The sequence below is a fragment of the Astyanax mexicanus genome, chromosome 4 (genome assembly GCF_023375975.1).
Source record: "Astyanax mexicanus isolate ESR-SI-001 chromosome 4, AstMex3_surface, whole genome shotgun sequence".
In the NCBI taxonomy this organism is placed as follows: domain Eukaryota; kingdom Metazoa; phylum Chordata; class Actinopteri; order Characiformes; family Acestrorhamphidae; genus Astyanax; species Astyanax mexicanus.
This window is the reverse complement of record NC_064411.1, coordinates 47,892,631-47,913,355: the sequence shown is the minus strand read 5'-3', so window position 1 is coordinate 47,913,355 and position 20,725 is coordinate 47,892,631. Positions and strand designations below refer to the sequence as shown.

General features: G+C 37.7%; 2 protein-coding genes across 7 annotated transcripts; one reads left to right on the top strand and one right to left on the bottom strand.

The window, feature by feature from the left end:
* The first annotated feature begins 2,004 nt into the window (after positions 1-2,004).
* LOC103047654 (yjeF N-terminal domain-containing 3) lies at positions 2,005-13,867 on the top strand. The gene is made up of 6 exons (XM_007238425.4): positions 2,005-2,268; positions 8,374-8,465; positions 10,015-10,125; positions 11,682-11,795; positions 12,055-12,205; positions 13,567-13,867. Exons 2-6 carry the CDS (start codon positions 8,376-8,378, stop codon positions 13,764-13,766), a joined length of 666 nt encoding a protein of 221 aa, XP_007238487.3. The 5' UTR covers positions 2,005-2,268; positions 8,374-8,375; the 3' UTR covers positions 13,767-13,867.
* Positions 13,858-20,489, bottom strand: cirbpa (cold inducible RNA binding protein a). 6 transcript variants are annotated; one of them, XR_007438890.1, is made up of 8 exons: positions 20,379-20,489; positions 18,926-19,032; positions 18,700-18,806; positions 18,381-18,525; positions 18,095-18,257; positions 17,931-17,986; positions 14,674-14,768; positions 13,858-14,100 (listed from the first exon to the last, which is right to left on the bottom strand). XR_007438890.1 is itself a non-coding variant. In XM_007238413.4 (7 exons), the coding sequence occupies exons 2-7, from the start codon at positions 19,023-19,025 to the stop codon at positions 17,454-17,456; spliced, it is 585 nt and encodes a 194-aa protein (XP_007238475.2). In that variant the 5' UTR covers positions 19,026-19,032; positions 20,379-20,489; the 3' UTR covers positions 16,554-17,453. The 6 variants fall into 6 exon arrangements, 5 of the variants coding, with proteins under 5 accessions (XP_007238475.2, XP_007238478.2, XP_007238480.2 ...); XM_007238413.4 differs by lacking the exons at positions 13,858-14,100; positions 14,674-14,768 and adding an exon at positions 16,554-17,467; XM_007238416.4 differs by lacking the exons at positions 13,858-14,100; positions 14,674-14,768 and adding an exon at positions 16,554-17,467 and having other exon boundaries at positions 18,393-18,525.
* Positions 20,490-20,725: the final 236 nt, after the last annotated feature.

Here is a 20,725-nt window from a genome sequence, read left to right as displayed (position 1 = left end):
CGGATGCGTTCTGGAGAGCTCACACTGCACGTTTGAATCGTTTGTCGTGTATGAACAACGCCTGCGATTCATCTGCACACACTGTACGGTCCGACTGACCTGCTGCGACGGGGGAGTTTAAGACTTGCACTATTGCATAGTCTGGTTTAACCTAACCATGTTCTTTTGTTCATGTGTGAATACAATAATCACACTTGAATGTGGACTAAAATAATGTTGAGAGGTTTTGCTCTGGTTCTAAACGAACTCAGGAGCTGTTTGTTTGTTGTTGTTACCTGATGCAACCTTGATTTTACCCAGCAATCAGATGTAAGCTCAATAAGACAAACCAATAGCCAATAACAAACCAAGGGTAAGACGGTCCAAATTTACATACTTGTTAACTGACAGGTTTGAAAACGCCCATAGTTGTGAGCCTGCATCGATCATCAGCTGTTACCAGAATATATGTGTTTTATACGTTATGTACATTATTATATATTTTGTAAATTGATTAAATATGCTGGAAAAGTTAATACAGTGCCAACTGTATCAAACATTAATTTAAAGCACCAGTAGAGTGTTCAATACATATACAATACAATATAACTACAGTCAGGAGCTCTTCTGTTGTAAAAGGAGAAGTTTAAAGAATAAATGATTAATTATTGTATATGACTTTATAACTGGGTAACTGGATACTCACACCATGAGGTAGGCAGGTAAATAAAGAGAGATAGGTAGACAGATGTATATAGATAGATGGTAGGCTAATGGATGGGTATATGGATGGATGGATAGAGATAGGGAGGGAGAGATGGATGGATGGAAATTTAGGTATGTATATAGATAAGTAGGCAGATAGATAGCGAGATAGATGGATAGAAGGGTAGGTAGGTAGATAGAGAGGTAGGTAGGTAGGTAGAGAGGTAGATAGATAGAGAGGTAGGTAGGTAGGTGGATAGAGTGGTAGGTGGATAGAGAGGTAGATAGAGAGGTAGGTAGATAGAGAAGTATAGTGGTAGGTGGATAGAGAGTTAGAGAGGTAGATAGGTAGGTAGATAGAGAGTTAGAGAGGTAGGTAGGTAGATAGAGAGGTAGAGTGGTAGGTAGATAGAGAGTTAGAGAGGTAGATAGGTAGAGCGTTAGAGAGATAGGTAGATAGAGAGGTAGGTAGATAGAGAGGTAGGTAGGTAGGTAGATAGAGAGGTAGAGTGGTAGGTAGATAGAGAGTTAGAGAGGTAGATAGAGAGTTAGAGAGGTAGGTAGGTAGATAGAGAGGTAGAGTGGTAGGTAGATAGAGAGTTAGAGAGGTAGATAGGTAGAGCGTTAGAGAGATAGGTAGATAGAGAGGTAGGTAGAGAGAGAGAGAGGTAGGTAGGTAGGTAGGTAGGTAGGTAGGTAGATAGATAGATAGATAGATAGATAGATAGATAGATAGATAGATAGATAGATAGATCAGCTTTTTAGTCTCAGAGGAAAATTTAGTTTTTATCATATTGCAGTAGTACAAATTAGAAATAGCAAAGGGCATTAATTAAAATGCAGAAATGTTATACAATGCATGTGTATATGTTTAAAATAGTAAATAGTTTAAAATGGGGTGGTTATCCAGGGCTTTAATTAAGTGACTTAGTGTACCCATAATACGAGTACAGAACAAAAAAAAAAAAAACGAATAAACTACAGAAGTTACAGTCAGTCCTCTGTAAACAGAACAGAATATAAAGTGTCTATTCACTGGCTTCCATTCTAATCTGCTGGCTGCTTAACAAACGCTCTTTCTCACATCATGATGTTATCTGACTTCTCCTGCTGTGGGAATAGTTCGATTGTAGTTTTGATTAATAGGCCTTATCAGGAGTTAAATATATACCACTCCTCAAACATACCCAACACAGACTAAATTTCCCCTCTTTGATGTCCCTCAGTGCACTGCTCTGGTCCCTCCTCCTCTTTAGTCTGCTGGGCCAATGAAAAGGCTTGCCCTGTGGTGGTGGTAGTGTTCTTCACAGACTCTTCTAGCAGCAGCAGAACAGTAAATTCCTGTGAAAGCTGACTGTAGGAGTGAGAGAGCTGGAGAGGGAACTTAGAGGGAGAAGATAAGAGAACTGCTGAGCTGAGAACATTACTTTTATATTTAGTACACTATAAAATATCTACAGGAGGAATCAGAGTAGAGGCACTAAAACTGCTGTGGTGAAGATTCATCCAGATACTTACTGAAGAGATGAACCACAACGTTGCTGATTCGGACTGTGAGAGCACAGAGCCTCTGAGGTATCTCAGGTAAGCTGTGTTCATCTGCAGGGATAATTAATACAGTACTGCAATAGAGTGTTTTTATTTTGGGGAGACTGAACCCTTTAATCTGCATTGTTATTATCCAGAACCTAATGTAACTGAAAGGAAAATATAAATGACTAAGTGTCAAATGTTTGGGAACCTTACAGGTAAATATTGTACTAAATCTTAAGTAGGGAGTTTTATAATTGCATATAAACATCTTTCTACATATAAAATGCTGACCATTGAAGTCATTGTGATATTTAAAGAGTCATTCAGTGGTAGTGATCACTATGCAGATAATTAAACAACTGTGGCCAGAACTAGGAGTGGGAATCAGAGGGCATCTCACAATACACAATATACAGCTCTGGAAAAAAAATAAGAGTCCACTTCAGTTTCTGAATCAGTTTCTCTGATTTTGCTATTTATAGGTATATGTTTGAGTAAAATCAACATTGTTCTTTTATTCTATAAATTACGGACAATATTTCTTCCAAATACCAAACAAAAATATTGTTATTTAGAGCATTTATTAGCAGAAAATGAGAAATGGCTGAAATAACAAAAAAGATGCAGAGCTTTCAGACCTCAAATAACGCAAAGAAAACAAGTTCATATTCATAAAGTTTTAAGTTAAGAGTTCAGAAATCAATATTGGGTGGAATAACTCTGGTTTCTAATGCATTTTGGCATGTTCTCCTCCACCAGTCTTACACACTGCTTTTGGATAACTTTAAGCCTTTACTCCTGATGCAAAAAATCAAGCAGTTCAGTTTGGTTTGATGGCTTGTGATCATCCATCTTCCTCTTGATTATATTCCAGAGGATTTCAATTTGGTAAAATCAAAGAAACTTATAAATTTTAGGTGTTAGACAATTCTCTACAGTACACAATATTATTTTCTACATTGTAGGTTAATTTTAAAGACCACTCATTGTTCATCTAATCAGCTCCACTGACCATGTTGGAACACTTTGTACCTATAGCTGCTCCACCTTGTAGATACAGTAAAGTCAGAGACAGAAGTTCTGAATCTGCTGCAGCACAGTTTCTGTTGGTCATCCTCTAGTGGTCCTGGATCAGTTCTTACAGGACACTGTTGGTTGGATATTTCTGATAGGAGGACAATTCTCAGTCCAGCGGTGACACTGAGGTGTTAAAAAACTCCAGCAGCACTGCTGTGTCTAATAAATGGTACAACTACCATGTAAGTCTGTGTCACTGCAGTGCTGGAAATGACCCACCGCTCAAATAATAGCTGATCTGTGGTGGTTTTGTGGGGTCTTGATTATTGAAGAAAAGGGTGAAAGGAGGATAACATAGAACACCGAGAAACACAGAGAAAAAGATACAGAACTACAGTCTGTAATTATAGAACTATAGAAGGCTTCTATATGATCAGTAGAGCTGAATAAGACTTTAAAATTGTTAAGTAAACCTAATTGAAATCGAAGAATCCAAACAAACAAACAAAAACATCAAAACAAAGAAATCCTAAATGGTTTAAGAGGCTGTCCAACATTTTGACTGGTACTATAATGTCCTCAAGAGAGTGTGGAATAATGAAAGTCTGGAGTTTGGTAAATACAGCTGTACCAGCTCATTTTCCACAGTGTCAGCAATTAAACACACCAGTCAGATTAAATACAGATTATTAACTGGTGTAATTAAATTATTAGCTGCACTGACATCCTCATTTCAACTCCTCTGACCTCAGTTTACAGCAGTTTTGAGAGGTGACTGTGAGGAAAATAAAAGCTGCTATGAGGAATTTCAGAGAGGTGTGATGGACGTAACCATCACTTCACAGACACATTCAGAAGTCAGTGATGAAGCTATTCAAAGTTCTCGATTATTAATCGCTGCATTGCTTGTGAACAAAAAATGTGCATAATTTAAATAATGGCATGATTAATGATATATAATGTTATACAATATTAGATTTTACACTAAATTATGTACTTATTTCTTATGTATATCACAACAAGCTATGAAATAATTTGATAATTTATCTAACTATGAAACAGTAAGTACTGAAAGGTATAAAATTAAAAGAACCAGAATAAAATAGAAATCTATAGAGAGATAAGACAAAATTTGAATACACTACATGGACAAAAGAATAAGGACAGCTTCTCATTCATATATACAAAAAGAGAACATTTATTTATTTATTTATTTACTTACTTATTTATTTGGTCTGTCTCTACCACTTCACCACCAAGATCACGTAAACTGCATATTCTAAATTTTGCAGAAAAATTGAATGCTCTAAATTAATCTTGTATGTATGTAAGTGTGTGTGTGTGTGTGTGTGTAAAAAATGTATGTATGACTGTGCCCAGATATGGATTGGCGTATCTGCTGGACTGCTGTGGTGCCAGATGCAGTCCTCCAGGTGTACGTTGTTTCCGGTTGAGAGTATGCTGTGCGCTATTGGCTGCCGCTTCTCACTGGTGTGTGGATGAGTGCTGATTACGATTGGTTGTGTGTAAAGCATGAAAATTGTAAGGCGTCCTTGGGTTTCTAGAAAGGAGCTATATAAGTGTAGCTTCATTCATTCATTCATTCATTCACCGAAGTTCCCAACTCATCCACTGCCAAGAGTATTGGATGGAGCACCAATATTTCATGGAACTCAGTTCTGCATCTTTCCACAGCTCAATGCTTGCTAGTGGACTTCATAACTCTAAAGGCCACTCCTGGCATTAGGCATGATGGTGCCAATAGATTCATGTTTAAACAGAGAGTCTTATTCCCCAGACAAGCTGGGCTTATGTATGCTTTTGCACGTCTGTGTCAGCATGGATGCAACTTAAATAAGTTGAATGTGGCATTCTTTAGTAATAGTGGATATTTTGCAAAATATTTTGACTTGGCTAATGCTCTTGTAGCTGGATACAATCAAATCCTCACAGCAATGCTCAGAAAATTCAGAAGAGAGCCTTTCCTTGTCAGTAGAGACAATTACACCATCAAAAGCAGAAAAATGGGGCCTTTAGGCATGATTGTACCAATAGCTCATCTCAGTTTATCCATCTCCAGAGAGTCCTATTCCATTGACAGTATCATATGTGTGCTTTTGCACTTCTGTTTTAACAATGGCTGCTACTCAAAGTAGTTGAATGCTTCACATAAGAAGGGGCGTCCACAAACATTAGGACACAGAGAATGAAGAAGCATTTCTGTGACCAAGTCCCTTTGGTAACAGTTGGCTCAAAAATGATGCAATTTTGGCAACCATGTTGCAGTCATAGCAACCACCCCTAGGGGAAGCACATTTCTGTGGTCTGAATATTATTTTTCTGGTGTAATAAATAGTGGATAAATACATGAGAGACAGTACATTCAGTGGTATTGCACTGTTTCATTTCTACAAATTGAAATGTGAAGACTCTTAAGGTCTTAAATGCATTTAATTTCAGAAGACTTTACTAAAACTGACAGAAACCCTGTCATGTCATATGTGACTCGACTCCCCGCTGTACTCTGTCCTTATTCAACCCCATGACTTCCTCATGGCACCAGCTGGCTAGAAGGAGCAGGGAGTGATGTGGGGGCCTAAGCAGCATGTGGGTGACTGAGGTTTAGTGTGCACGGCTTAATCTTACAGCACCCTTGGAAAATACTACCAGCTGAGGAGCAACGGTGCCTTTTAAAAAAACATTAGAACATGTAGAGCTCATACTCTGAACTGAAACACGTTTATTACACCCATTGAGTGCACTGCTATTCGGAAGGAAGTTGAAGGTTACCTGTAACAATAAATTAATAACATTTTGACCGATATGGGCAACTTTAGGTCTTAATTATTGAGTTACACATACATAAGCATTGTGTAAAGGATGTAGAAAATGGCAACATGCCAGAGGTTTCAGCATGGTAGAGTTGTAGAGGTTCCTAATGGCGTCCTGCAATAATCCATCCCATTTGCAGAAGGTCTGGAGTGTCTGGAGCTCATTCAAAAGCATCCCACACTTTTTCAGGGACCAGGGATAAGTCTTCAGGGCAAGCCCTAGAGATAACAGTAGTATGTGGACGGGCATTGTCCATTTAGAAAAGGTAGGGCCATTGCAGGACCTTATTAACATAACATACGTCTGTACTGAAGACCAAAGGTGATTGAAGGCCCCTTTGGACATGTAAAACATGATAAAAAAAATCACTGGTATTTTCTGATCGGGGTCAAAAACATAATTTTTTCTTCTTTTAATGGTCTCTGGTGCATGCTGACTTTCTCACAGTTGAGCTCTGGTACTGTAATTTAATAGAAATGTAAATTGTTTGTAATAAAAAACATGAATTGAACTTTTAATGCTGAACTAAAACACTTACGGGACAAACTGGGTATCTGAACTGCTTCTTTACTTTAAGCTCAATGAAGGCAGTCTGGAAGGCCGTGGGGGTCTACTTAACGAATAGGCGAGTTTGGGTTAGATATGTCCAAATACACTGCTAAAAAATACACTTTCTTGGTTGCCACCAAGAAAAAAGGTCACACACTCTTTCTTTGGACCACCTTTAGCTTTAATTGCGGCACACATTCTCTGTGGCATTGTTTCAATAAGCTTCTGCAACGTCACAAGATTTATTTCAATTCAGTGTTGCATTAATTTTTCACCAAGATCTTGCAGCAGCATTGATGATGGTAGAGTCTGACCACTGCACCAAGCAGCTCTTCTCCATCCAGCACATCCCAAAGATTCTCAATGTGGTTAAGATCTGGACTCTGTGGTGAACTCTCTTTCAATCCATGTGTGAAAATGATGATCTCATGCTCCCTGAATCACTCTTTCACAATTCCAGCACCATGAATCCTGACATTGTGATCTTGGAATATGTCTGTGTCATCAGGAAAGAAAAAATCCATTGATGGAATAACCTGGTCTATATTCAGTATATTCAGGTAGTCAGCTGACCTCATTCTTTCAGCACATACTGTTGCTGTTGTGGCCAGGCAGTGTGCTTCTGTCCTCATGGTGCAGTTGCATTATGGTATGCCGTCAATAACATACTATTAGTTCACTGAGAATAAAGATTATAAACTGATACTTTAGCGCTGTATGTTTGTTCCTGCCAGCTGACTGAGACGCTGGTTTGCTGACATCTGGTGCCAAAGTTTATTCTTGAAGGTTTTATGCTCCCCTTCGTGTGAAACGTCTGCTGCATAATCAATACCCAGTTTGAGCTCAGGAACTGGAGAGCTGAGCTCCGCCGGCACAGTCCCCTGCTCAGATCCACCCACAGATTATATAAGGTCAGCTCTTAGAGGCCCAGACCTTGATATTTGGATATGCCAAATATGTTTATTGTTATGATGATGGGTTAATAAAAATGGCAGAAGTTGCCAATACAGTGGGACAAACTGCTGTGCTTGTTTTGAATGCAGGATGTTCCCCCTAACAAGTTATTACCTAATAGTTTCTATAAATTCCTCATAAAAAGATAGAGAAGGAATCCAGCTCTAATCCAAGGACACAGTAGAGTCACATAAATCATCCCGTAGGCCTTAGAATGTCTTGAATAATTACAATTCATACACTAAAGATTTACTGTAAAGCTCTGGAAAAAATAAGACCACTTAAAAATTATGAGTTTCTTTGATTTTCCAAATTGAAAACCTCAATATAATCAAGATGAAGATGGATGATCACAAACCATCAAACCAAGCTGAACTGCTTGAAAGTTTGCACCAGGAGTCATGCAGGCATAAAGTTATCCAAAAACAGGGTGTAAGACTGTAGGAGGAGACCATGCCAAGCTGCATAAAAACCGGGGTTTTTATGAGCTCTTGAAACTTTATAATTATGAACTTGTTTTCTTTGCATTATTTGAGGTCTGAACACTCTTTTTTTATTATTTAAGCCATTTCTCATTTTCTGCAAATAAATGCTCTAAATGACAATATTTTTATTGGAATTTGGGAAAAATGTAGTTTATAGAATAAAACAACAATGTTCATTTTACACAAACATAAACCCTATAAATAGCAAAATCAGAGAAAAGAATTCAGAAACTGAAGTGGTCTCTTAATTTTTTTCAGAGCTGTATATTCCTTTATTACATTTATGCTCATCCTAAATGATGTGATTTTCTTTATACAGTCATGGAGACGGAGTTGCTGAGGGACTATCGGTTTGGGCAGCAGCAGCTGACAGAGATTTTGGGACATGCGTGTGCTGTTGCTATCACTAAGGTTGGTTTTTCGAATGCACCATTGGTTATTTAAGTATTCAGTTGAGAGATGCTGCCTTATAACTGCATTTAATGTAACTATCAGTATCCTTGTAGGACATATGTTATGAGCATGTTGGCACTGTTAGAAATGTTTTGGTGCTTCACTTCAGTGAAACTGGGTGTAAACCAGGGGTCACCAACCCTGCATCTGTATTGCTACCTTAGCTACAACCACTAACCAATCAGTCCAATCTGATCCATCTCATTACTGCATTCAGGAGAGCTTGATCAGTTGAATGGGGAGTTTTAGATTTGGGATGGCGGTTTGACCTACAGGACAGTAGCTCTCCAATAGAAGGGCTGGTGACCCCAGGTGTAAACTTATCATTTTCTATATATATATATATTTATTTACATTTAATTAACTAAATAGTTAAACATAGACCTGATTAAAGGAGTAATTGTCTAAACATGCTTTCTAAACTTTTCCTGGAAAATATAAATAAAGTTATTAAGGTATTGTTTCCTATTGATAATGATTCAATTTTTTCAACATTTTTTCAACTTACCACAAAAGATAGTCAGCATAAACAGACACCATATTATAAGTGTCTTTACACTGCATTTCCATAATATCAATCCTTCACATTTTAAAAATCGAGAGTATCTATTATTAATGGATCGAATGGATGTTCGTGATTGACTAATAGCCGTGCAAGATACTGTAAATCAATGCAAAATGTAATATTAGCACACTTGAATCAGGTTCTATTATTATTTTTAGCTCTTTTAGCAGCCCACACACAGAGCAGCCAACTGGGAATTGTCCCAGTACTCCCTATGGCATTTCCATCCCTGATTACAATTACTACAAGATATTTTACGCTATTGATCATAACGTAGCTTCATAATGAATATGGTATACCATGCAGGTTAATTAGGTTAGTAAACCAAATTTATGACTTTAAGAGGACAAGGATTAATCATTCTCTATTACTTCTAATGAGCATATTACAATAGCTGTGGCCCAGCTATCGGATCTTGGCCCAGCCAAAATCTAATTCGTCATCACTATCCATTTCATAGTGTTTAGAAAGTAGGATCAGAAGTTCTAATATTGGGGCCTTTGTTACTTGTTTTTTTAGTTACGTAATTGAGGAGTGATGCTGCTCCACAACTGCATTTTAATGGCGCTATCTGTATAATAAGGTGTTGCTTAGATGTCTATTAACGCTTCTATTGACCTTTCTATGTCTTGTTCTTATAAAGTTTTGCACAGCCTATTAATCTCAATATTCTGAGTCTAAGAATTGTGTATTACTAACAATAAGGCTTTTGTGTGACTAATTTCTAGTAGCATCAGAGCTCATATCGAGTATCATAAATTTGGATAGTAAATGTCTAGGCACCTTTTTAAATCAGTCTAAATAAAAGCATCTGCTAAATGCCATAAATGTATAAATGTAAGTGTATGTGTAAATTCTATCTGTGAGTGAACTCTACTTGCCTTTCTGAGAAACATCTCTGCTCCCTGTCCCTGTCACCTCTGCTCCCTGTCCCTCCTGCAGGCCTTCCCACTGGGCACTCTGGGTAAGAGGCAGCCCACTGTGCTGGTGGTGTGTGGACCTGATCAGAACGGCTGCATTGGTCTGTCCTGCGCAAGGCATTTGAGAGTGTTTGTAAGTATGAGGTTCATTTACACACTGAGTTGGGTGTGTTTAACAAAAGAAGCCTTGTTGTAGTTGAGAACTCACTCTACTGTTAGGGCTGAACACTACCACTAGGGTGCAGCAGACTGCTGCTTCTACATGGTACTGTAACAGTAATGTCACGTGAGATGGTTTTATTTTTGGTATTTTTTGTTAATTGTACACCTAAACATCTGTTGACTTGGTTCCTAAAGCTGAGGTTTTAGCAAATTTAATTAAAATAAATAAGTTAACACATTCTTTTCACCAAATCTTCACCTTTCCAGGCCTGATGTTACAAGGCTATTGTAGCCAAGCCAAGGACGCATACAGCCCAACAATTAGTGATGTATACTACATTCTGCATACCTAAATCATCACCCTCTTGTTTTAAATTAGTTGTAAAAAATAATGTCAAATAGACTTGCTGATGTGTCAAAAACAGCTTTGATCCTGAATCCAGAATTTTATCTGAGGTTTTGCCATTTTTTTAAGAAATCAGTATATACATCACTTAGTTAAAAAACATATAAACCTTATATAACCACATCATAATCAAGGCAATACTAGTGTTTAAAAAGGGAAACAATAAGAAAAAAAAGTAACAAAAAAAAAAAATGAGAAAGATATTTAATAATAGATAGCCAGACAGAAAGACATATTAGTTAATTGTTTTTTAAGTATTTATTTAAGTCTTAGTTTTTTAAGTAGTTGGTAGGGTGCTTCTAATTTTAATTCTATTTTTTTTTTTAATTAATGGAAAGAATGAGGGATTAAAACAAATTACACATGGAGAAGAATAGGGCTTGAGTAAATTGGAAGTCTGTGGAAGGAATGAGGGATGAAATATTTAAAAGACAAAAAGAACTGAAGTAGAAGAATGCAGACAAAATATCTTTACACAATCACACTGAACAGTATATACAGCTTTGGAAATAAGAGATAAGCAGTGTGTAAGACTGGTGGAGGAGAACATGCCAAGATGCATGGTAACTGTGATTAAAAACCAGGGTTATTCCACCAAATATTGATTTCTGAACTCCTAAAACTTTATGAATATGAAATTGTTTTATTTGCATTATTTTGGGTCTGAAAGCTCTGCTTCTTTTTTTGTTATTTCAGCTATTTCTCATTTTCTGCAAATAAATGCTCTAAATTACTAGATTTTCATTTGGAATTTGGGAAAAATGTTGTCCGTAGTTTATAGATTAAAACAGCAATGTTCATTTTACTCAAACATATACCTATATATAGCAAAATCAGAGAAACTGATTCAGAAACAGAAGTAGTCTCTATTTTTCTTCCATAGCTGTATATTTTAAAAAAGGTATATAGCTAGCTAGATAAAGTTGTAGAGGGTTATAGTTCAGTTTAAAGGTTGGTAGACTGCAATATTACTAGTAACTTTGGCCATCATAATGTTTCTCTACCACTACCAGGGGAGGAGGCAGCAGCTGCTTCCTCCACTCATGATTATTTCAACACCACGGCAGCTGAGCTTTAATAATGGAGTCCCCCCTCATCACTTCTCTCTTGTGTCATGGCAGGAGTACATGCCAACTGTCTTCTACCCAAAGCGCTCAGCGAACAGCCTGCAGCAGGACTTCACTGTGCAGTGTGAGAGAATGGACATCCCATTCCTGTCCTACCTTCCCACAGAGGTGAGAGAGTCTCAGAATCAGTACAGTAATACGTCACAATCAGCACAGTGAGATTTTTCACTGCTATTAATTGCAAAGTCCCTTCTTAATGAAGATTTCCATCAGACAGCCACTATTGAGGCTCATATCTACACTGTTTCCTGTTGTTGAGGCTTTTATCCACAGCAACTTGGCTACAACTATTGTCCCACTGGAACAACTATTGTGAAACACCGTCTAGGGTCTATGGCCACTGAACTTCCCTGTCTCTTTATTTCAGGTACAGCTTATAAACGACGCGTATAACCTGATTGTGGACGCAGTGCTGGGTCTGGAAACAGAGCTGGGAGAAGCTGAAGAGCCTTTCACCAACATCATACTCACCCTTCAAGGAGTCAAAATCCCAATTGTCAGCTTAGACATCCCATCAGGTCAGGAAATACTAAGAAAAACCCGACTTATATTCCTTGGTTCAGATGTTTTCGAATTAAACTTGAATCTGCTGTGTTTATATACATTTACATACAATAATCATAATCATTATAATAATTAATCATACCATTAACACCACTCACAGAAAAATTGAAAAGTTACTTTATTTCAGTAATTTAGTTCAAAATGTGAAACTCATATATATCATATAGATGTATAACACACAGAATGATCTATTTTAAGTGTTTATTTCTGTTAATATTGATAATTATATAAAATGATAACCCATAAAACCTAATTAAAATCCTAAAATCAGTTTCAGAAATTTGGAATATTATATAAGACCAACTGGTACATTTGGCAGTGTGCCAAGTCCTGCTGAAAAATGAAATCTTCATGTCCATAAAAGTTGTCAGCAGCAGAGGGAAGCATGAAGTGCTGTAAGATTTTGTGGGGAAACAAAACTGCACTGACTTTAGACTTGATAATAAAACACAGTGGATCAACACCAGCAGATGACATGTCTCTCCAAACCATCACTGATTGGTGGAAACTTCACACTAGACCTCAAGCAGCTTGGACTGTGTGTCTCTCCATTCTTCCTCCAGACTCTGGTCCTTTAATTTCCGAATTAAATGCAAAATTTACTGATGATCAGTGATGGTTTGAAGGGCCATATCATCTGCTGGTGATGGTCTTATATAATATTATTACTTATTTATTTTGTGTTTTGATTGGCTGTAATACATCTATACAATGAGTTTCATATCTTGAGCTGAATTACTAAAAGGTACTTAAAACGTACTAAAGTAACTTTTCAATGATGTTCTAGATCTTTGTGATGCACTAGTGTAATTATATGGTTGCATTTCACGTCATTTTAGAATGAGTTTTTGTAGGGTGGGATGTCAGGTGATGTGTTACCAGGAGTCAAAAATAAGAACCTGAACCAGTTTTACATGAACATTATTTTTTAAGGCTATCAGGACATCTACAATAAAACTTAAAGCAGGTTTTATGGGGTTTCTGGTAGGTCATGTTCAGCAGCCACAAAAAAGGTCCAAGAGAAGAAGTAAAGTGAACTGATCACAGAGTCATGGGCACCTAAAGCTTACTGATGTTATCCATGGAGGCCCTACCTCCCAACTTACAGGATCTGCTAATGCTAATGCTAGTCTTGGTGCCAGATATCACAGGACACCTGGTCTCAGAGGACTTGTAAAGTCAATTTCTCAAATCTGTTTTGGTGGCACCTACAATATTAGGCAGGTGGTCTTAATATTATGGCTGCTTAAGGTTTATAAGTTTATTAACAGTACAAATCCCTGACTAACCTCCTTTATGACCACTTTCTTTTTAGGCTGGGACAATGACAAATCCAGTACAGACGGCATCAGCCCTTCTGTCCTCGTCTCACTTATGGCACCAAAAAAGTGTGCCCTCGGCTTCTCTGGAACACATTTCCTGGCTGGACGCTTCCTGCCCTACGACATTCAGAAGAAATATGACCTTAATCTTCCCAAGTTCTCTGGGACAGACTGCATAACTGAACTACAATAATTATTCTGTGATCGTGCCAGCTTTTTTCCTACCTGGAGTTTGTGTCTGTAGTTGTTAATTATTCACACAAGTAAAAGAAAACAATAAAAAGTAGTTTTAAATGTTGGATGGCTTTTATTGAAAGACAAATAATCTCTTGCATTTCTCAAAGTAGAAAAACTAAGCTTAAATCTATCAACCCGTCATCGTTCCTCTCCTGGTCAAACTGCAGGCTTTCAGTCTCCATCAAAACTAAATGCTACTAATACCACCACCTCAGTAGCTTCTCGCTTCTGGTCTGCACAGTTTGATGGGCAGTTTTTGTAGTGACCCACATTTCCTCCATATGGCACACCTGGCAACAGCAGGGGGAAAAACATTCTATTTATAACAAAGTAGCAACAGAGTCATGCATTTATTACTGGTGTTTTATCCGACATGATGCAATCTCTATACAACTGGTGCAAAACACACAAGCTTGAGAATTAATGTTGTTAAATAATTTCAAATATACAATTTAAGAATTTGTGACCTGACAGATGCCTGTTAATTCATATAGTACTGTGTATAAATAAAGAATACTTATGTATACATAAAATGAGCCAAAATATTTTTACTAACTAAGGTCTGCTTGTGCACTGTTAGTTGCTTTGTCCAATAAGTTAATGAGATTTACTGCTAAAATGAGTCCAAATTAACTGCATGTGAAAACACCCCTTGACAGTCCACCAGTGTAAGGTACCACAAGGCCTTGTAGAGATCAGTTATGGTGGCATATGAGATCCAATGGCATGTTTGTGCTATTAAAAATTCAGCTCTGAGGGAGTTTCTCCTTTCCAACTCACTGATCACAACTGTCTTAGCTCATCACTAAATATACCTCATCCATTATACAGATAATTGCAAGAAACAAAACTGTAATACAAACCTTAACTTTCAGTCTCAGAAGTTATAACCACTGCTGCCACACTGGGCGTTTTAATCCCAAGTTGAAGATCCACCTTCTCAGGAAGCATTTTCAACCTAATAAAAAAAAAGCAAACAATCACCATAAAAATAATATATAGATATATAAGAATGTAAAATATTTGTTAAATGACAACAAATACATCTACAAGTGCTTCTAACTAAATGAGAGTTAGAACTATCTGACATGGAACTTAAAACAGATAATATACTGCACTCAGTGGCCACAAAAAGGAGATGAGCTCTAGAGGGCAAACTGTATTAACGCTCAAGTGGGCCAGAGCAAAAAAACAATTTGCATAATTTTAAGAATGGTTCAGGATGCATGGACAAGGCATGAGAATAAAGGTGGACTGGAGTTGGGTCAGATTTCATTCTCAGCATCTGACGCCCCGAGTGCGAATTTAAAGCCAAAAAACAAAAATAATAATGCTACGTTTTTGGGAAATGGGGAAACAGGCTACAAATAGGAGCTCAGGACACCATGCAGATGTGTATCAAGAGAGAAGCCTTAAAAAGAACATGTCTGACATCAGTGGCATAGTGGGGAGGTAGCTTGGTAAACACTGACGTATTCTTTAGAGCACAAAACATGAACTAAAACAAAAAGGTTCTGAAGGTTGTGAACAGGAGAGCAAAGGAAGGTTACCTCACGTACACAGGCCTACTGTTTCTCCATACATCAACTAGCCCAAGAGTGTGTAGCAGCTTTCTCCTGTTCCAATGACAGGAGCAATCACTTCCGTAGGTGCAACACTTCATTCTCCCAAGGATGCGAGTGAGGAACTTTTCTCCACTCGTTACAGAAGTGGAGCTCTTGGATGCAATGAAGCATTTTTTTTATACCAGATCCAAAAGCAGAACTCTTGACTAATAGCAGTTTTTCTGTTGGTAGACACCAGAGTATTAACTCCTCTTATTTTTGAGGAGCCATTCTTCTTTGGCTAGGCTAAATACTGAAGTCAATTTACCTTATATAAATGGGTAACTAAAATACTGTTTAGGCATTTAAAAAAAACAGCATTTCCAGGATTTTCCCTCCAAAGTTTGAGCATATTTAAAAAGCTTAAAACCTGAACAGTGTGGAATGGATCACTAAAATTAGAGGAATAATTTTACAAATAACCAGTATCTTAAGACACCAATGTTTCATACTACCACTTATCCTACAAGTTGTCCAATGACGACATGTTAACATTTTTTTTTATAAGTAAGCAAAGCTGATTTTAAAATATATATATGCACCTATAGCCCCAGCACTGTCTGGTGCATCTACACTTTCAAATGTTTGCTGAATTTGAGGGTGGTAGGGACAAGTCAACCCTCATTAGATAGCAACCATTACCAGCCATTAAAATACTGTAAATAATTTATTCTATTAAACTTAATTTAGTTGTGTTCTCTTTACACTAACCAAACCTTTGTCAAAGACTTTGGTCCTAGGCTAGTAAGTGTTCTCCAAAGGGGTTCTACAACAGAACTTAAGTTACTTTTGTTGCCAAAAGGACATTAAACTAAAAGGTTAACAATTCCCCTGTAGATATGAAAGCTAGTCGTAACTGCAGCAATCACTTAGTGACTGGAAGTAAACCTAAATTTGTTTGAATATAAACTACAGCAACATCTAAGTCAGCAGTTCAGCTGAAAATATCTTACTTGTTTTTAAAGTACTTCATTTACAATATTCCACAGATCTGCATTTCCTTGTTTTTAGAGCTGAACTAGCTTGTATTTAACCCTGGGTTTGTGTAAATGAACTTATAGTAGTCACCTTCAGTCAACTGAAATGGTCTTCAGTAAACACTGTAGTTAGTTTTTAAAAGCACAGGCAAGATCAGAGCATTTTCCAGAAATGGTTTCATTTAATAGGCTCCATGAAGCCAAAAATCAAAACAAACACAAAACAAAGTAAGGAATAGTGAGTCAATGTCGATACAAAGAACAGAGCACATTCTCCCCAATCTTAAAAGGAGTCATAGTAACAGGTTTTCAGAGTTAACTTATCTTCCACATTGAGCACTATATATATATTTTTTTTAGGAGTTTCGGTCCATCATTACAGCACATGGTTAAAAATGCAAGAACGTTGAGCAGAGCAGAGATACCTCGGGGAGAGTGAGGCTGAACGTGGCAAGCTGCAAGCTGCACTTCAAGAACAGCACCAGTGCTGGCCACCTCACTCGAGCAGTTCACCAGTCTGAAAGGAATTCACTTTTTGGATACTTGAAATGGACAAAAAGGTCTTTTATTATATTCTATTAAACTTTAAATTTTTTATTTCAAACTGCTTGATTCATCATTGTTACATCAGTTATATTTGAATAGTTTACCAAAAAGCAAAAACCACAGTAGCTAAAAATGCCCTTTGGTGAGGTAGTTGCCTGTTAAAATGTGGGGTAGCTCATGGCTTTATAAAGCTCAAGATGCAAGACATCCCTTAGGCTTCAATCTACAGTAACCCCAATACAAATGAAAGGGGTTTTTGGACCAATAAGGAGAGCAATACTGTGGCAAATGGTCAGAACGTTCGGTCTCACAAGAGGCTCAGTATAAAAAAAAAATTGCTAATGTAAGAGAGCATCCAAGAGATGCTCCTTGCAAAGAACATTTCACAGCCAATATGAATAGCCCCCCACCCCTTCAACAATATTTTAAAAATACAAAAGAAAACTATGGAATGACAGATCCGTGGAGTGCATCTTTAGAAAAACGCACAGCCAGTGAAGTGATGGGTCTTGGGGTTTACTCGTGTGCAGCTGAGGAGGAAGCAGGCACACATAAGACACTGAAGCATCTGAACACAGTTTTGTACACAACATCCCTCACTCCTATCAGTTTGAACAAAAAGCAAAATCAAAAGAAATAAAAACAGTGGCCCTAATATCAATTGACCTGAGGGATGGTCATTGCTGGCTGTGAATGGTTTTGAGCTACAGGGAACACAAGCAATTGAGCACAGAGTCTCATCTGAGAGTGGGAATCATCCCTCAAAGTCATGAGGTCAAAAGCAAGGTGGGAAAGTTACATCCCACTTTTGGACATTAACCTAAAGCATTTCTTATTATATATAGAGAAAACTGGTCCAAATGTGTAGGAATGGCTAAAGACTTAGAAAAAAAAATTACAAAGAAAAAAACAAAAAAAAATTTACGCTGGTTTATCGCTTCCTCAGGGCAAGTGCGCTACAACTGGGATGATGTCAGAGAGGCTAATACGTACCATAGCGGTCATAGCCATCTCTGTAGGAGCCTCCACGATCTCCGTAGCCAGAACTCCTAGACAAAAAGACAGATTTTGATCATTTATGAGATCAACTTACATATCCAATATAAAAATCAACTAAAATCTAAGATAATAAAAGTTGACCATTTCATTTACCTTACCTGTCCCTGTTGTAGTCGCCACCCCCGGAAGAGTAGCCACCACCTCCGCTCTTGTAGCCACCACCTCCATAGCCCCGGTCTCCACCGCCATAACTGCGGTCTCCTCCACCATAACTCCGGTCTCCGCCATAACTTCTGTCACCACCGCCATAACCTCCACCACCTGACAACCAGCAAAAAATATATTTTTTAGAAGGACTGAATACTTCAGAATATGTATTAAAATTCTTTCAAAATAAAAAACGAATAATATAAGTGAGTGATTGACACGTTTGCCCATCCTCACCTCGAGGCCCACCTCTACCTCTTCCGCCTCTGAAGAATCCACCGCCTCCTCTTCCTCCACCACCTCTGTATCCACCGCCACCACCTGACCGGCTGCCACCTCCCTTTCCTGCCTCATCCACACGGATCGCCCTGCCATCCACAGACTGTACAAAAAGAGGTAAGAAGAATTTAATCAAGTTGCTGTGCAATTAATGTTAAAAAATAAATAATTATTGCAAACTTATTTTACAGGAAAGTGCAACATAGATAAAAAAAACTGCATTAAAACAGTAATTCAATCAATTGACTAACATCACAGCTCTAAACTGTAGTATTACCTTTCCATTCATGCCTTCCAGGGCATCCTTTGCATCATCAGGATTCTCAAATGTAACAAAGCCAAATCCCCTCGACCTGTTGGTCTCCCTGTTTCTGGCGACATGGACTGCAGACAACAGAAAATTAGTATCAAACAATTACTCAAACATTTAGTTTAAAGTTTGTATGCTAACGTACACCATATAAAAATGCCATTACAAAAATAGGTTTAAAAAAAAATCTTACCGTTTGTGATGACACCATACTTGGAGAAAGCTTCTTCCAGAGACTGCTCTGTGGTGTCGAAGCTGAGACCACCGATGAAAAGCTTTCCTTCGTCAGACATGGTGCTGCTGCAAACAGATTAGCAGATTTTTTTATTAACTTTTCTTCACCCCCACTTCAGGGATTGCCCCCATTTCCTTTTAGAGTAGTTAACCTGGCTTGCTATGTTAGTAGTGGGGGAGGGGAAAGGCCTTTAAAACCCCCTAATTTACTTTACATACAGCTAGCCATCCCGCAAAATTACTTTTATAAAACAGAATTATTAACATAGCTTAGTTAATAGCACTAATATAAATAGCTCGTTCCATTCCGAGGAAGGGTGGAAAATTTGGAAATAGCCATTTTGAACAAAACCAAATTTAGAATTTCATTTTTTACACCCCACCTTATGGATTAGCCCATTTCCTGACGGTAAGTGGGGGAGGGAAAGGACTAGTTCACCCCCGCCCCCCCTCCCCCTCCTTCAGTTTCTTGAAGCAGGATGTGAGTGCGTAAAAAGCCATCAATCAATTTTTTTTTTAATTAAATTAATTTTTAAAAAGTGTATATAAATTTTAGTAGTTAACTAGCATTGTAACCTGGGGGCCGTAATTTTTAACTAAACCAAATCAGAAAAAAATATATTTTACACCCAAACCTCATTGATTGGCCCAGTTCCTTCAAGCATGGTAGATTACATTTAACTTATATTATAACAAACCTGATTTGAAAATTGACCTAACTAACTTAGTTAAATAACTTAAGCTTTTCATTCTACAGGCCAATCTATTATGAGAGGTGGAAACACGTGGGGGGGGGGGGGAATCGTAATTTTGATCTAAACTAAAATTAGAATTTGTAGACCTAAATATAGCCAATAAATCTTAAAATGCATAATAAAAAATACATTTAATCAAAACTAAGCGTATTTATGCTTCTTCGAGCTATCTAAAACAGGCGAGGTAACGTTAAGCTGAGCACGGTGAATAACTGGGCCATTGTGTTCCCGCCAGGCCTGGTCAGGCTAAGCTAGGCTAAAGCACACGGCTCCAAAAGTAGGTCAAACTCACCCACCCGAACCTTCCAAAATCTAAAAAGCCACGTTTGACCTAAAATGTATAAGTTTAAAGGTAATAGCGCTCAATATCGTCGAGTTAAGACGGTTTTACAGCGACTGAGGCGTCGAAAATCACGGTTAGACAATAGACACGGCGAGGAGCACGCTCGCATTAAAAAAAAGACCGTTACGCCATTTTCTCCCTCCTGGCCTAGTTAACGTTACTCACACACAACCCGAGCGAAAAACTCACGATTTAACAGTTTAATACACGATATTTTAGTATAAATACAAGGATTAATATTAAAGCTACAAAAAAAGACACATCCCTAAAACCTAGAAACAAAGGAAACTAGGTTAAAAGGCTGTTAAACATACCTTTCTCTGTGCTGCTGCTGCGAGATTGAAGACGCGAGATGTCCTCCGACTTCAATATGGACGACCAGAGGCTGGACCTGGCCTTTTATCTACAACTGAGAGAGGGCGGAGCCAAACGACGCTCAATTTAAATATTCATGAGCCTTACGCTTTTGAATTCTAAAAAGCGCTAAATAATAAATATTCTTTTATTTTTTATTGTGTCTCATTTATTTATTCGCTACTATATTTAAGAAAACACGTAAAAATTAACACTGAAATATTTCATATAGCACCCAAAAACATTGTATACATTGAATTTCCCTTACAGATTTATTTTGTTCTTGCTTTTTTAACACACGTTTTTT

Bases quoted from the DNA above. Each gene is read 5' to 3' on its own strand.
- LOC103047654 (XM_007238425.4), top strand. From the start codon at position 8,376: ATGGAGACGGAGTTGCTGAGGGACTATCGGTTTGGGCAGCAGCAGCTG. The intron at 10,126-11,681 runs GTAAGTATGAGG...GTGTCATGGCAG, and splicing joins CAAGGCATTTGAGAGTGTTT to GAGTACATGCCAACTGTCTT. The intron at 11,796-12,054 runs GTGAGAGAGTCT...TCTTTATTTCAG, and splicing joins TGTCCTACCTTCCCACAGAG to GTACAGCTTATAAACGACGC.
- cirbpa (XM_007238413.4), bottom strand. From the start codon at position 19,025: ATGTCTGACGAAGGAAAGCTTTTCATCGGTGGTCTCAGCTTCGACACC. The intron at 18,526-18,699 runs GTAATACTACAG...CTTTTTGTACAG, and splicing joins TGGAAGGCATGAATGGAAAG to TCTGTGGATGGCAGGGCGAT. The intron at 18,258-18,380 runs GTGAGGATGGGC...GCTGGTTGTCAG, and splicing joins AGGTAGAGGTGGGCCTCGAG to GTGGTGGAGGTTATGGCGGT.